Source organism: Abramis brama (assembly GCF_963993115.1).
Source record: "Abramis brama genome assembly, chromosome: 3".
Classification (NCBI taxonomy): domain Eukaryota; kingdom Metazoa; phylum Chordata; class Actinopteri; order Cypriniformes; family Leuciscidae; genus Abramis; species Abramis brama.
In genome coordinates, this window is record NC_139965.1 from 36,866,520 (window position 1) to 36,884,023 (window position 17,504).

A 17,504-nucleotide genomic window follows, 5' to 3' on the forward strand; every position below is an offset into this window, starting at 1 on the left:
CGTATTGTTTTAAAATACCAGCGCTCAGCTGGTGAATCCTGGTGCTCTTCTGTTTGTCCCTGTTTAAGAGATCAGACCTCTTTAGCTCCCATCTTCCTCTCTCACTCTCTCTCTCTCAACCCCTCTTTTTCTGCTCACCCCTTTCTCTCAATCTGTTTGTTTTTAAAGCCCAGGGAATTGGCCCAAATCCTAGGTATCACATATCTGACCATATTTCAAGCCGAAATTAAGCATGTTAAAACCCTTTTCCCTTTAAAGGTCAGACATTAGTGCTGGTAAAAATTGATCTGTGGGTTTTATGAATTTAGCCCCTGTGTTGGAGCCGCTTTTGTAATGGGAAGATTCAGTGGGGGAAGCTTAACACGGCATTGTTTTGCTTTGACAACGCAGCCACGAGAGCCTCTGCAGCTGTTCCCCCTGCTTACAATGGCAGATTAATTAACACAATCATGTGCTGCTGGCTTCAGCTCAACACGCAGGTCTGCTCTGGGACAGATAGGTAAATCCTATACATGCCTTTCCAGACAGAGCATATTCTTGATGGGCTTCGCGACTAGATATATATTTGCAATGTGACTGGTCAGCCTATCGAGGCGAGAAACGGCAGAAACGGAGGACTACAAACGAGAAGGATAGGCCTTGGCTGATTGAACCAAAGCATTGCTGGGAAGTGTTGTCTGTTTCAGAGCAGCACTTCCTCTGCACCCCCCAGCCCCCACCCGCCACCCCCCTCCCCTTTCGTCCCTCCCTCGAACTGCCAGGGCCATTAGCCGGGTTTCCTAATTAAGATTCCGCCGGCCGATCCGTCTCTCTTTCTTAGTTAGTTCCCTGACATTTTAAACTGTCTATTATTCCACCCGGCTTTCAGGTGCAATGCTGTGTAAATGGCAAGTCAAAAAATTATGTATCTCTCATACAGTTATCCATCAAGGACTATTAGAGGGAGCGGTCTGGGCGCTTAAATCATTACCGAATGCTGTGATCTTTCCCGATTGATCTTATCGCTCACATCCACTGTCATTCTGTTACCACACTTCATCCGTCCATTTCTCCCCCCCTCCCCTTCCTCCCTTTTCAGCACTCTCTCTCTCTATCTGCACCACGCCCGTGTTTGTTTTTCAACTTGACCACAGAGTGTCGATATCTCAACCTTGCACCCACTTCTCTGTTGATATGATGATCACTTAACAGTCAAGAGCAAAGGATGATGGGAAATAAGGGCGTCATCAGAGGCAGCGACGGCAGCAGCCGAGCAATTATGTTTCCTTCAGACCAAATGCTTTGCCATTAATGAAATCCCTTATCACCCTGGAGAGGAGCAGGATGCTGGGACAGGTGCTGGAGATGCGCGTCGCTCATTTATCTTGTTTCCCGGAATGAAGGGGAGAAGCGAAATACACAGACGGGGAGGCAACAAGTGCGCGGCGAGTTCAGGCGCTGTAAATAATGTGTTTCTCAGTTACATATTTTAAACTTTGATTGGCAGCTCTGGCTAATTCTATTTTGAGGTGTATAAATATAGGGCCTCATCAGAAAATCCTTGGCACGCAAGCTTTCAGTGTGTCTAAGATTTGTTTGTGAAGACCTGCTTGTGAATGGGTGGGAGTGAGAGAGAGAAAAATGAGGGGATGTCAATCGAGTGTCTGACATCCTGCAGTGCCTGTGAGCTGCGGATAGCATTTGAAGCATTTGCCCCAACAACAAGGTGTCTGCCCTTTACCAAAGCGGGGAGATCCATGTTAGTGCCTTCTGGTGCCTTTGGAAGGGGGGCCGGAGAAGAGGGGGGGAGGGGGGGGTGGCTCTAATGACGTTAATGCTGTGTGAGATTCTGGCTCCTGTTAAAGGAAGCAATCTGATTGGAAACAGTTCTGGGAGTCTGGGAGGTTGGCCCTGGCTCGTTTCATTTAATGACCCATTTCCTCAGCTCGTGCCACAAGCAGTTAACAAAAGTCAAGGTGCCTAGAGGTTCCCCTGCTGGGGGAGCAGGCCAGACCGCGGCAGAAGATGCAGTGGGGGGTATTTTCAGGTCAAGAGTCTGGTTTTTTGGGGGTTTTTTGCATCGGATAGTCTTTATGCGAGGAAATGTCTTTGAGGTTTTATGTCAACCTGATGTACAATGATTTATGGAAAGGTTAACCTTGTAGTTAGCGCTTAAAACACTTTCATGCTAATAGCGGTAGCAGACCAGAGATGCCGCAGTGACTTTCGTGACCTTCTAGTGGAGTCGTTGCGGCCCCAGGAGCAAGTCCTAATGGAGATAGTCAACTCTGAAAGCCAAACTTGAGCTCACTCACACATATCAAGCTAATGATCAATTATTAATATTCACAATCTCTAGCCCCAATATCCCCATATGGGTGTAGAAGACAAGCAATTATGTCATGCTTCTCGCTCTTCGGACCAAGCTATGTGGAGCTATTTATAAATATATAAAAGATAGATCTTATTACGCTGAGTTATTGCCCTCTTATTTCAGATGTACAGATTCAGATTAATTTGTAATTAGTCTTGAGATTTTGAGCCTCTGTAGATAAAGGATTCCAAAGTCTATGCTTCATTCCAGAAACACGAATCTTTAAAAAAAAAGAAAGAAAGAAAAGCAAATGCTTGTAGCTGGACTAAAATAGCATAAGCCTAAATGATTGTGAGCTCAGACAAATACAGACACGTATGTCTGAATGCCCTGGCAACAGCGAGCTTGCCAGTAAATGAGTTTTGAAATAAACTGTTATTGTTTAGTTGTAAACATCGAATCCTTGTAATGGAATCTAGGGTCGTGCTTAAGTGACAGCGTGTTGGTGGTATTGTACAAACAGTCTTTTAAAGATGCGAGTGTGGATGGGGAAAAAAAAAAGGAGAAAGGAAGAAAGAAAAAGAAAAAAACCCTCAAGAATAGGGCAGCAAGGCATCTGAAGCCCTTCTCCCGGTAACATTGTGATTTAATTTTCAATATCCTGTCATAGATATTCGTCATTTTCGCCGGGCTTAGGTTCACATTAATTTGCTCCAAATGTCAGATATCTCTCCTCAGATAAAACAGACAGTGAAATAAAGACATAAGGCTCCATCTTTTCTGTGGCCCGTGCAATCGGCAGAATATCTTTAGTCATATAAGAGGGGGAAGTCTATTAATATTTGAGTCATCAGTGCAGCAGTGTTCTGAAATGGAAAATTGTTAGCTCCTCAATGGTGATTCTTGCTCTCTGTCAATGACCTTCATAACAAATGAACATTTGGTCTGTGGAGGAGATGGGAGCAGGCTTTCTCACTGACATGTGTGAGGGGTGACACACTGTCAACTGGAGGGAGTGGAGTTGTAGAAAGAGTCAACAGTGAAAGGATGACGAAGAGTACACTGTTAAAAAAATCTGTAGAAATTACAGTATTATTGGCAGCTACTTGCCAGTAACTTACTGTAGATTTAAATTGATGTTATTTACTGGCAACAGTTTGTTCAAAGTTAAATGAACATTAAACATGAACAAGTCTTTATCTTTACAGAATAAAACTAAAATAACAGCCTCATGCAAAGCATTCTGGGAACCAAAATCTGAAGGAAAAAAACAGAAAAAGGTTGATGAAGATATCTGGTTCCCAGAATGCTTTGCATTAGGTTGTTATTTTATAGTTTTATTCTGTAAAGACAAAGACTTGTTAATGTTTAATGTTCATTTAACTTTGAGCAAACTGTTGCCAGTAAATAACATCGATTTAAATCTACAGTAAGTTACTGGTAAACAGCTGCAAAACTACAGCAAATTATTTACAGTGTAGAGGAAGAGAGGAGCAAAATGAAGCGTGCATAAAAATAAGCCATACATAATGTGTGGATTGTGTGGATGCTTGTCCGTCATGTTAACATATAGTATGTTAAGGTCTTTATTTGAATCTCAGTTTAATCTGTGAATATGTTTCAAAGTATTCATTTATAATCATTTTGTGAAATCACACCATGTGACATTTAAAAACTCTTGTCATAAAAATGTAAACTTTTAAGAGACTTCTTGACCTTGATGCACAGTCATGAGGGTCTGCATGAGTCCACTTTGATTTCATTTTCTTCTTCTCTTTTTCTGAATATGTCTTGGTTTGGCAGACAAAATGTTTTCTCTTTTTTCCAGAATATATTTAAATATTAGCAGTGAAAATACTTTTCCCCCCTAAAATCATTATCTATCATTCTTCATTATGATATCATAATGAAGTTGTATCACCATATTTATTTATTATTTTTATAACCCCCCATAAAAAATAAATAAAAATACAAGTACAAATATAATTGAGCTTGAACTCATAAATCATAAAAATGCCTATTATAGAAGATGTGTATTCAAGTGATGAAAAAAAAGTTGTGTCATTGACCCTGTTAATATCAGTTTTGCTACACAGACTCTGTGTTCCAACATCTCTCATCCTGCCTGGATGTTTGTAGATATTTTTTTCTTCTAAAAATTACTCTTTCAGACTTCATTCAGACATCTCACTCAGATTAATGTGGCTTTAATAAAATATATCCAATGCTATTTTTGATGGATGATGTAACCTTGAGGGGGAGGGACAGTTTTAAAGCTTCTCTGCCCAGCTCTCAGCATCTTGAAATGTATTCTGATGGAGTTGCTCAGTCATGAGACTCTCCTGTGTTTAGGGCGGCATGATAAATCTTTTTATTTCATTTTCCAAGACACTGGACAAGTGCATATAAGAGTAAAAGCGGGGATGTCCTTGACCGCACAATTTATAGTCCATGTGGCTGAGGCGAAAAAGCCACGTTTTACAGTTCCTGTCAAGATGCAGGTTTTTGGTTAAAGTGATACGTGGAGATGGGAAGAACCGTTAATGTTGTCCTGCGTGTAATTCATCATCTTCACATTATAATGTCAGTCTTTGTGAATGTCTAGTTTGGTAATGTTGTTATTGATCAGGCCATCCATATGGTAATTTCCCTAATATCGTCAAGTACATCAGTATTGTTTTAATTCTCATTAATGAAAGCGATAGAGGAATGGCTTTTCAAAGTGCATGGCTTTAGAGGGATGCTAATGGATTTAGAAGGTGCTGTAAAGGGATGTGTAAGTCAGCTTTATGATTGCCTGGTGTACTTGTTGTTGATTTGGTCGGGTGGAAAAATGAATAGGAAATCAATGTCAGGCGAGGAGGGTTTTTTTTCTACCCTGAAAGACTTAAAGGTACAGCGCCGTGCTTAAGTAATGTACGAAAGGCTGATTAGCTCCACAACAGTCTCTTTCTTTCTTTCTTTCTTTCTTTCTTGTTAAAAGTTAGTTAAAAGCATATATATATATTTGACCAAAATAGTAACTTGTTATTAAAGGGATAGTTTAAAATTCTGTCATTACTCTCTCTTTAAAAAAAAAAAAGTGAAAAGTCAGTTGCGTCCAAACACATTGGACTTTTTTTTTTTTAAATATCATCTTTTAATAAGAGTAAGTAAATGATGACAGTATTTAAATTTGTGGATCAACTGTCCCTTTAAAAAAAAAAATAACGTATCATTTCTGCATCGTACTGTCCTCATTCTCACAGTTTAACACAGTAGCCCTGAACAGACAGCATCCACCCAGGCTTCACTAATGATAAAGTTGCCCATTTTACAAAAAAAAAAAAAAGTGGGCGTCCAATGAATATTTACCATGGTTAAGAGCAGCCAGCCTTACTGAAGTGGGGCTTGCAATAAGATGCCCACCCTCAGGGCTCTCGCAAGCTCACTAAGGCTTCATATGATGGCAGAACGTCTCCTCTCATGCGTCAGGCCAGCAGTGGTCACGGCAGTCCCTCTCCGATCCCCTGCATGCTGTGATCACCTTGCAGAATAATAAAGTTAGTGAGACCTCAGTGCCTCCTCATCAGCATGGGTTTCACTTTCTTTTCAGTGCGTATTTATTAATTTATTTATCTTAATTTTCTTTTCTTTCGTTCTTTTTTCCCCCCTCGTTTTTTTAATTTGCTGCTCTTTGAAGCCTGAAAGCAACTCGAGAGGAGCAAACAAAGATGGGTGAGTGCCAGGCGGAAACTTATGGCACCATTCCTGTTCCCTCAGCTCGACAGAGGCATAGCCTTTAAAGAGGGAGAGGCGCACCTTCTGTCACTGATGGTGGGAGGGAAGGAGAGATAGACAGAGAGAGAGAGAGAGAGAGAGAGAGAGAGGGAGGGAGAGGGTTTCTTCAGTCAAGAGTGCTGTCAATGTGGCTCATTTGCACAATTCTGCCACTTTCACCTCTCTGACCTCCCGAGACTCTATCGTGTTGTTATGTTGGTGCATGATGCTCGGTGTTTGTGAAGGGCACGTCTTGAGGAACCCGAGATGCGTTCATCAGATTTCAGTTGTGAAGGATCCGCGTGTGACTTGGCTGAGATCCTAGATCCATGTCGAATTTCTCGTGCTTTATGTCGCCCATTAAACTATTGAACTATTGATGTTATTGGTGGAGAGGATTTAGTCAAGCGTGTTAAGTCGAGGAAGATTTCTAACTTCTTACAGTCGGAAGGAGAATACTTAAAGCTTAATTTCACCTGACCCTTCCGCCAGCAGGCACAACAAATGTGCTCTAAAAAGAGAGAAAGAGAGGGAGAGATAGAGAGAGAGAGAGAAATGCGGCATTCTGTTCACAAAGCAGAAAAAGGACAATCTTTCCTCCTCCTCCTCTTGTAATCCTACTTTCACTCAGGCTGCCGCTAATAAATATAAATGTTTGTGATTAGCATCACGGCGGCACAGGTGCATGTTTGTTGCGAGGAGAGGCATGTTCATTAATTTTCAGCGATGAAAAGTGCACTGCGCCATAAACACAGAGTCCAAAAACGCATGGGCTGATAAATGAACGCACAGATTGTTAATGTACCATTGTATGGCTGAGCCTCCACAAGCTTAAAAAAAAACACAGGGCCCTCTTGCCAAATCAGTGCTAGCTGGAGGTAATGTGCTAGCGGCCCCCTTTTTCATGGGCCAGATTACAGAGAATGGAGCTTTAAAACTGTTTTGTGTGACTGAGTGTGTGTGATTATACTTACACATAGGATATAAGGACTATAGAGACAACATAGCCTCCCCCCACATTTGCCTTCCCATCTGATCTTTTGCCACCATGTGGGCAGTAATTAGTTTTTTGTTTGTTTGTTGTCGTTTTTTACTGAAATTTACTGTGGAGTTTGGCTCTTGACTGGGTGGATGGATGATTAGATGGATAACCTGTTCTCTGGTTTGGCATTTCTTAAACAAACACCTAAATGTAATGTGAAAATGCTACTGGTACTTTTATATGTATATGTATATTTATATATTTAAAGAGAATTACAAAAAGTTTAACATAATTTATGGAGTACATGAAAACAGCAAGACTGTTCACGTTTAACTACAACTGTATATAATATATATATATATATATATATATATATATATATGGCCGCGCTCAGAGTGAGAAAATGCTGCTTTTCTTCAGACCAAGAAAAAAAAACAGAATCTGTTGAAAATGGGTTGTTTTTCAGTCACAGCAAAAATGTTTTATTAGGGGACTGCTGAACACCTGCCTTAAAATGTCGTTTCAACATCTCCCGAATGCCATTTTGCTTAATTGACTTGGAAATGGCCCAAATGTATTGCTGAATGCAGTCTAATTAATATTAATAATAAATGCCATTATTAACATCAAAGAACATCTGGTGCCCCTGTTTACCCACATGCCTTATATGTAGCACATTTTGCGGCTGTTTCATCTCACAAACAGAAAGGGGGTAAACACTTTTTGAATTTAGTGTTTATTTATTTATTTATTTAAATTCTAGTTTGCCTCCGTGAATTTATTACCTCATTGACACGCAGGTCAGCGTGTACCGCCTGCAAGCGAGAGGGCTTGCTCTCATATCCAGTGAATCTTACAAACGTTTGGACAGTTTTTTTTCCCCCCTTCCCCATGGGCAGGACTTGGTTGCGGTGGTACCATGGAGGGTTCGGGGTCCCTGGTGTACTTCTTAAAATAAATAAATAAATAAGTGCTTGTGCGAGCATCTGTGCCAAGGGGCTGCATTACGAGTTTTAGCCACCATAAATCAGCAGGCTAAATAACTTTAATCTAAAATTTCATTAAGTAGTCCTTGTCAGGTAGTAAAAGGAGGGGATAATGCAGTGGTGTTTAATGATAATTGGTGTTTGGTTAATAAATTCTGCGAGTTCCGATTACTTTCTAGCAGTCGGCGGAATGCTAGCCTCAGCAGTGTAACTAAACCTCAAATTGATTAACTCGCCTGAACCAGACTGTTCACAAAGATGGCACCGGTCCAAATCAAAAAAGAGAGAGTGCAGTGTGCGCATCAGCCGGATGGTGTTGTGTTGCTCCAGCGTAAGGAAATCAGCTCCCCCCGGGCGCATTTTTAAAAGCCTAATGCCTTTCAAATGATGTCATCACATTTTACCTTCTCTCTCTCCCCCTCTCTCTCTCTCTCTCTCTCTCTCTCTCTCTCTGCTTTTTACTATCTAAATCCAAATGTTTTTCTCACATTTTCCTCGGGAGCTACAGAGGAAGGAAGGTCAATGACTGACTGGGGCACGTGACACATTATTCTAATGGATAGGGGAGACATCTTGTGTTTTTATGATTGTATCTTTTCTTTATTTTTTCCCTTTGAAAGTGATATGCAAGTAATCAGAACCACAGACTGATTTAGAGTGGAAGTGTGATTGTGAGAGATCCATTAAAGGTGTGTGTGTGTGTGTGTGTGTGTGTGTGTGTGTGTGTGGGGGGGGGGGGGGGGTTGGGGGGGGGATGGGGGGGGGTATCATAGTGGGCCTTTGTTATTGTTTGTTTTTTATTAGTAGGATCAGGGTGTGGTCCATCTGGAGAGATTTGAGATGTTGTACACACACACAAATAAACACAGAACATTTCGTGTCACTGAGACAAACATATTTACCAGCTTCCATAAACGTGTGTGTATGTCAAAGAGACAGAGCAGACAGCAGGTTGAGCGACACACCTCCTCCCAGATGGCTTTTCCCAGTGGCCTCCTGTCCGCTTCCAGTCTATTGTTCTGGCATGTTCCAGAATGCTGGTCTGGTAAAACCTCCTGAACACCCCACTTACATGTACAGTATGTACCGTTTACTGCCTCGTTTTGGTGCAGGAAGCTCAATGGACAATGAGATATGGATATTGATATGTTGTGTCAAGAGCTTGGAGATGCTTTTTATTATTGGTTACGGCAGCAAAAAGCTCATAAGCGAATCCAGTGGTCGATGAAATATTTATGGAGATGGAGATGATTGATACTAGCGTAGTCTCAATAAGCAAGTTAATCATAAATTACAGATGTAACTTCATTATCCCCATGTCTAATTAGTCAGACTGTAAACATCTATAAAGGAATGCTGTAGCATTCCATAATGTTTTGCCTAGGCCCTGGACTAAAGAGTTATTGTTTTCAGGCTTAACTGGATAATATATGAAGGCCGTGGCTCGCTTGTGACAACCGTTTTAAAGCTGTGTCTCTTACAGATTTTTCTTTTGCATAAAAAAGGGCTGAGAAATGGAAAATCAATATGCAGAAAATAGTTATAGGTGGTGGGTTATCGAGAATCTCTCTGTTCCAGACACCCTGGGCCGAGAGATGATGCGTAATATATGGGGTGACCTTCAAATGTCATAAATGTGTTGTGCAATAAACTGTCAATATTTGTGGTTATTTGGTGCAGGATGACTTTTACAGTAATTGGAACAGCCGTATTAAAAGCTGGGGAGCAGTCAGCTGATTAAAGACTGCCCTGCTGCCGTGTGTGTGTGTGTGCGTGTGTCTGTGTGAGAAAAGAGAGAGAGAGACAGATAATAAAGAACAGAGTTACCTGTAAAAGCTTTGTATGCTCATGTGTCTGTCTGATGTTACAGTATGTAGGTAAGAATGAGAGCGACATGACTGATTGTTTACATTAGAATCTGGATCTAAATGAATACTCAATATTGTGTGAGTAATGATTTGCACTCAAATACCACATTTATACTTGCATATACAATACGTGGTGTCTATATGAGTGTGCGTGTGTGGTTGTGGGACAATAACATCCTATCTATTCGCTAAAAGCCTGTAAAATTTGCCAATAGGAGTAATATTTGTAAGAGTCTGGGTACCAGGCTAAAGTGGGTCAGAGTCGGTGTTTGTGTTTATTTCGTTGTGAGTATATGTTTGGGTCAGAAAATGGGGGCACGCATCACAATGTAACACGTGTAGGCAAAACGGAGGCAGCAAATTACAGGAATGTGATCAGTCACAAGAGAGAAGGAGATGCTGACTTCACTCTTTCTTTTTAACTTCTCAAATCTCATTTGATTCTTAAAAGAGGGTAGAGAAATGAGGAGAAGAAAGCGCAGAAAGAAAGAAAGATTACGCGTACAAAAGCTTTTGATTGAGGCAAATGGTTGCTAAAGTGGGTTGCGCCATTCAGACGACGTCTCTCCCTACACACACATCATATCATGTGTAGGCACAGAAATAAGAAAGCATTTAAATTTTTTTTTTTTGGCACTGTGGCTGGTCACACGCTCACAGACCTTCTTGAGCTAAAGTAAAGGCACAGAGTCAAATGCTTTTACAGGGTTAATTGTGTTTTTAGGGTCAGAATGTGTGCAAATGGGTTATCTCAATTTTTATCTCAATTTGTGGAGTTGTATGTATTTTATTTTTATTTTGTATATACTTATTGTAGTAATGACACTGACTAGGTACTAACCCAGAACCTACCCCTAAACCTTAACTTAACCCATGTAGTTCCCTACACTATCAGTACTTGTGTGGGTAAGTACACTGTAAGTACATTGAAAAAAAGTGCAACCAATAAAATTAAATAAAATGAATGTGAAATAAAATAAAAATGTGGAAAATCTATAGTGGCAACTGTAACTTCTCAAAGGACCTGACCTGGTTCAAGTTTTATTTTTTATTGATTATTTTGAGTTGCATATATATAAATATATATATATTTGTTTTATTGATTCATTAATTTTGGGGGGTTACAGTGTAAAAAAAAATATATATATATATATATATATATATATATATATATATAATAATAATTAAAAAAAGGTTAAAAAAAAAAAAAGGTAAAAATAAATGCACATGGTGGGAAAATGTCTAGTAGGCAACTGTAACTTCTCAAAGGACCTGACCTGGTCTTGTATCACATTAACTTTACTGGAGTGTCAAATGCTTCACACAATATTAGATCCCCCTGTAACTCACCATGGTGTAACACTGCTGACATCTCACATATAAGCATAGTGACTAATTATCTCCAAGTGTGGACTTGTTGACACTCTTAGACATTATTGGTGTGACAATTGCTCAATCAGAGAGGCCCTTCGTTATCACTGTTTCCCATCAAGCTCCCCGCCGACGTCACCTGTCAAAACCAGGGTGCCACGGTGAAACGAAGACCCTGTTGCTGACATGGCTGTTTCCTCTTTTTTCCCCTTTGTATTGTTCATTTCAACACAATCTGCCATATGCTTCCCACTACAGATGATGAGAGGTTGGATAAAACGTTGGGACGTGAGTGTACTTGGGTGGGGGTCGGGGTGATATCTCTAAAGAAAGCTTCTGAACTGTCAGCATTCTGTCAGGTTGTGGAGGGTGGGGAGGGGGAAAAGAGGTGCATATGAACTCATTGATGTGTTTGACTTTGTGTGGCGTTAGCAGATTTGGGTGGCAAAACCTGAAAGGATGAAGAACAACAGAAGAAACTAGACGAGAAAAAACTCTCTGGCATGTTGCTGGTTTGAAGTGAAACAGAACAGTCGTTGACTTCTGTCTTCCTCTGTCTCTCTGTTTCTTAGATGTCGGGGATGAGATGGCGAAACCTGTGAGTGCTGTCCAGCCCCCCACCACCCAGCACCGGGACAGGAGTGTGGGTTCAAGCATAAAGGACTGCCCCTACTGTGGAAAAACTTTCCGCACCTCCCACCATCTGAAGGTCCACCTAAGAATACACACAGGTGAGCGAGAAGTCCAAAGTCCATGAAGTAAATTTACTGCATTTTAGGCTTTTACATTAATTTCACATGTATATAGTGACATACATGTAAACCTAATCACAGTTTTTCCTGGCGTACAATAATGCACATTTTACACAGCCCATTTAGTGGGATTTAAAACCTGAGCCCATAAATGAACTTCAGGTATGTGAGGGAGGACGCCCCAGCCCAGCAGAGTAATGAAGTGAGCAGTGCTGGTCCAGTGGCTGTCAGGAGACCCTGCTGCTGTTCCACCCAAGAGCAAGGCTGAGGCTCACTAGCAGGCACAGCCGGCCTAGTTAACATGCAGGATAACCAGGATAAGCACTCAGAGGTCACCTTAGATTCAGCACACTGCTGTCTCTGTTCATGCATATGAGAGTAAAAATATTACGGCCTTTTAATATGTGGATAATAAATAAAAATAATAATGATAATTAGAAGAAACAACAACACAATAATAATAACAATAATAAACTTCTTTTTTTTTTTAAATGTTTACACTTAATACTTCTTAAACACATATTATAAATATTATTATTGGGTACATTTTCTAATTTCTTCATTTTTTCCTTCTCTGTTAATTTAAATTGTAAATGTTAATACAGTACCTGTCAAAACTTTGGAAACTTTACAAGGTTTTTTTTAATGTTTTTGAAAGAAGTCTCTAATTCTCACCTATATTTATTTAATCTAAAAGTAAAAACAGTAATATTGCAAAATATTATTAGTTTAAATAACTGTTTTTTTATTTTAATATATTTTAAAATTTTAATTCATTTTAAGCATCAAAATGTAATTTTCAGCATCATTACTCCAGTCTTCAGTGTCACATGATCCTTCAGAAATCAATCTAATATTGATCCGATCGGTGCCATCACTCTTCATTTTTAAATCAAAGCTTAAAATATATTTCCTTAATGTTGTTATGAATTACTTAGTTTTGTGTTTGTTATTTTATAGATTGTAATCTGTTGTGTTTTTATTTTGAGTATAATGATCTGTACAGCACTTTGGTCAACCCTGCGTTGTTTTTAAATGTGCTTTATAAATAATTAATGAAATGAATTCTAATTTGATGCTTGGGTAACATTTCTTATTGTTATTATCAATGTTGAAAACAGTTGTGCTGCTTAACATTTTTGTGGAAATGGTGATACTTTTTTGATATTTCAGGATGAATAGAAAGTTCATTGAACATCATTTATTTGCATTCATTAAATGTATTCATTACATTTATTAAAGCATTTATTAAATAGAAATCGTTTGTAACATTATAAATGTCTTACACAAAAAAAGGTTAAGCAGCAAAATTGATAATAATAATAATAATAAATGTTTCTTGAGCAGCAAATCAGCATATTAGAATGATTTCTGAAGGAACATGTGGCACTGAAGACTGGAGTAATGATGCTGAAAATCCAGCTTTGCCATCACAGGAATAAATTACATTTTTACATGTATTCAAATAGAAAACAATTATTTTAATAATAGTTAATAATAGTTCACAATATTACTGTTTTTACTGTATTTTGGATTAAATAAATGCAGCCTTGGTAAGCATGAGAGACTTCTTTCAAAAACATACAAAATTGTAACGTTTCCAAACTTCTTTACTTAACTGTAAACTGAAATCACTCGCAGCTCAGGGAATCGATGGTTGCTATTTTTTTGGTACGTGCATGCAAGGACGAGCCGAGACCACCCAGATGGTATTTGTCCCACTTAATAAGAAGCACATAGCTGCGGTATTCTGGAGCATTAAGGTTGATTATAAGGCATGCTTAACAATGGAGCTGATGTGTAACTCTCTTAGCCAGCAGTATTTTCATCTTCTGTTATAACAGAAGCTCAGGAAATAGTATTCATTTTAAATACAGTACTCATATGAAGTCTGCGGATCGCTGTCATCTGCATTTGTTATTATCTAATATGGACTGTGAGGCAGTTGGAAAGAGTGATTTCCCTTGAAATGACTCGAAGAAAGAACTCTTTAAACCGTTATGCAGCATATGGCTAGATAATGCTGCACATACAAGAGTGTCAAACATACATGTACTGACAGGCAGTCACAGTAAAGTGTTTAAATTTTCTTTAAACAGAGGGGTTAAGGCTTTGGACAGGCTGGTTATGTCCTCCTAGCAGGAGAGCCGTGGATGGAGTGGGGAAATATGTTTCTGGCTGAGGGAGGTTGAGTTATGCCTGCTCAGAGCAGGGGGTAAGGGTCCCCAGTAGGGCTGTATTTCAGCCGAGAGGAAACAGAGGCCCTCGTCCCAAGCCTCCGTTAACTCACTCACTCTGCTCGCCGGGATGGCCCACGTGTGTGTGCGGTGTGGCCAGAGCGCGTTTACACACGGGCGCTTCACTTTCTGTCGATGCAGCAATTTACACGAGCCTTGATGTACTTGCAAGATGTGTGACTCTTTGCTGATCGGTTATAGGTTTGTCATAAAGATTCCTGGCTGACAGACGTCTGAGATACAGCGCAGGTCTCGGGTTGCTCTGCTCGAATAATTTACAGGAATAACAGGCCCTTCCAATCAGGCAGAAACTACGGCATTGACATTAAACAAATATCCTGCCTTGATTTAACCCTTGTGCATTGTTTAAATTTACTACCTTTCGTTATGTTTGTGGCTGAAAACAGCCACTACTTTAAACTGCTGTAAAAATGTATCAGATAAATATTTTTTTCAATTTTTTTTGCATAAATCTATTAATCAACCTCAGTCCTGCTCAAAAATACTAAATGTTTAAAAAAAATTCAGGATTTTAACTCTTTAATTGCCAAATTCGTAAATGATGTCACTGATTTGGGGGGAAAAAAACACAAAATGACTAATTTTCAATATAAAATGTGATTGTGGACTGGATTTTTTTTTACCTTTTATCACAGTCTTGGACATGTCAAAGATTAGAAACAACATTGGTTTTGATGCATTGTTAGTTTTTGTGCAGCATGAGATTTTAACTTTTTCTCCCTCATTTACTGTTCGTGGCTGTTTTTGCCCCATTGACTTCCATTATAACCACATTTTTTGATTGCAAAGCCATGACACCATATAATCATGCATTTTTGATTGTTGGTGGTTTTCCCTGTTGGGAAGAGGTAAAATTTGTAATTTTTACTGTTGATAACTAGGTGGAACCATTAACCCTTTAGATAGGCCTGTGCAAAAAAAAGCTTAGTTTCTGGCTTTTACATGGAGTATTATGGAGTTTATATGGAGTATAAAAGCATAATAAAGTGTGTGTGTGTGTGTGTGTGTGTGTGTGTGTGTGTGTGTGTGTGTGTGTGTGTGTGTGTGTGAACTCACCTTGATGCATCTGAGAAAATCAAAATATGCACCTCAGCTCTCAGAACTACATGGAGTAAACAAAAACAAAGTAAGTGTATTTATGCATCTGCTGCCTTTTGATGGTGAGAAATGCAGACTAAACAAAAACAAAGCAAGTGGATTTAAACGCGTGCATGCAAGCCTGCTGCTCATTTGATGGTGAGAAGAGCAGCAAGCAACATGAGAAAGGGCTTGACTTGTAGTGAAGTTTTAGAGATGATTATGCAGCCTGACCCCTCCAGCGAGCTGCATGATGTATCGTCTTCCCCCTCTGACACCACAGACTCAGGAGAGTCAGATCCTGATTTGGATGTGGCACCCTCATCATCCTCTCTAGCTTCCACTGAAGGCAAGGAGGATTCGGAGGATCCTAGATTTGGGTGGATTGGGAGAAACGGCGAAGTGTGGTTTTCCACTAACGCGGAGACAACTCCCTTTCTTCAGCCTGCCAGAGGCGTGACTCCAGGGCCGACGCGCTATGCCATCACAAGGGTCCAGAACATGGATTCCGTGTTCAATCTGTTTTTTATGGAGGAGATGATTGACCTCATTGTCAGCATGACTTGCGTCAACACATACATGTTTGTACAGTCATACAAACATGTATGACTATGCTTTGTGATGGCATAGCGCGTCGGCCCTGGAGTCACGCCTCTGGCAGGCTGAAGAAAGGGAGTTGTCTCCGCGTTAGTGGAAAACCACACTTCGCCGTTTCTCCCAATCTACCCAGATCCAGGATCCTCCGAATCCTCCTCGCCTTCAGTGGAAGCTAGAGAGGATGATGAGGGTGCCACATCCAAATCAGGATCTGACTCTCCTGAGTCTGTGGTGTCAGAGGGGGAAGACAATACATCATGCAGCTCGCTGGAGGGGTCAGGCTGCATAATCATCTCTAAAACTTCACTACAAGTCAAGCCCTTTCTCATGTTGCTTGCTGCTCTTCTCACCATCAAATGAGCAGCAGGCTTGCATGCACGCGTTTAAATCCACTTGCTTTGTTTTTGTTTAGTCTGCATTTCTCACCATCAAAAGGCAGCAGATGCATAAATACACTTACTTTGTTTTTGTTTACTCCATGTAGTTCTGAGAGCTGAGGTGCATATTTTGATTTTCTCAGACGCATCAAGGTGAGTTCACACACACACACACACACGCACACGCACACACACACACACACACACACACACACACACACACACACACACACACTTTATTATGCTATTATACTCCATATAAACTCCATATAACTCCATGTAAAAGCCAGAAACTAAGCTTTTTTTTGCACAGGCCTATCTAAAGGATTAATGGTGCCACCTGGTTATCAACAGTAAAAATTACAAATTTTACCTCTTCCCAACAGGGAAAACCACCAACAATCAAAAATGCATAATTATATGGTGTCATGACTTTGCAATCAAAAAATGTGGTTATAATGGAAGTCAATGGGGCAAAAACAGCCACGAACAGTAAATGAGGGAGAAAAAGTTAAAATCTGATGCTGCACAAAAACTAACAATGCATCAAAACCAATGTTGTTTCTAATCTTTGACATGTCCAAGACTGTGATAAAAGGTAAAAAAAAATCCAGTCCACAATCACATTTTATATTGAAAATGAGTCATTTTGTGTGTGTTTTTTCCCAAATCAGTGACATCATTTACGAATTTGGCAATTAAAGAGTTAAAATCCTGAATTTTTTTTAAACATTTAGTATTTTTGAGCAGGACTGAGGTTGATTAATAGATTTATGCAAAAAAAATTGAAAAAAATATTTATCTGATATATTTTTACAGCAGTTTAAAGTAGTGGCTGTTTTCAGCCACAAACATAACGAAAGGGTAGTAAATTTGCCCACAGTGTACTGTTGAGTTTTTGAAAAATTTCAAAGCATTTTCCCAAAATATGTGTCAAAATAAGATTTGTCACCAAAAATCATTCCATTTGCTGAAACACAGAGAAAGTTATGGCCAAATTTAGACTAAAAAATACCCCATAGTGGATGAAAACATCCCCAACAGCACATAAGGGTTAAAGCAATCAGACATGCGGATGACACAAAGCGGGCCTCAATCCCGATTCCGTTATCCCATCACAATAGCGTTGCTTACTGAGGAGGCCAGGGCATTGTGCGACACAATGTTAGATTAATGACTCTCTA

At 39.8% G+C, this 17,504-nt stretch overlaps 1 protein-coding gene across 7 annotated transcripts in view; it reads left to right on the forward strand.

Moving 5' to 3' along the window:
* The window catches only part of znf536 (zinc finger protein 536), a 192,638-nt gene that overhangs the window by 109,113 nt on the left and 66,021 nt on the right, over positions 1-17,504 (forward strand). For all 7 annotated transcript variants that reach the window (XR_014605380.1, XR_014605381.1, XM_084108544.1 and 4 more), the window contains one exon: positions 11,832-11,990. Coding sequence is in view for 5 of the 7 variants with exons in the window: in XM_084108544.1 (XP_083964670.1) it covers positions 11,832-11,990 (159 nt within the window). In the remaining 2 variants the exon portion in view is untranslated. The remainder of the gene's footprint in view (positions 1-11,831; positions 11,991-17,504) is intronic.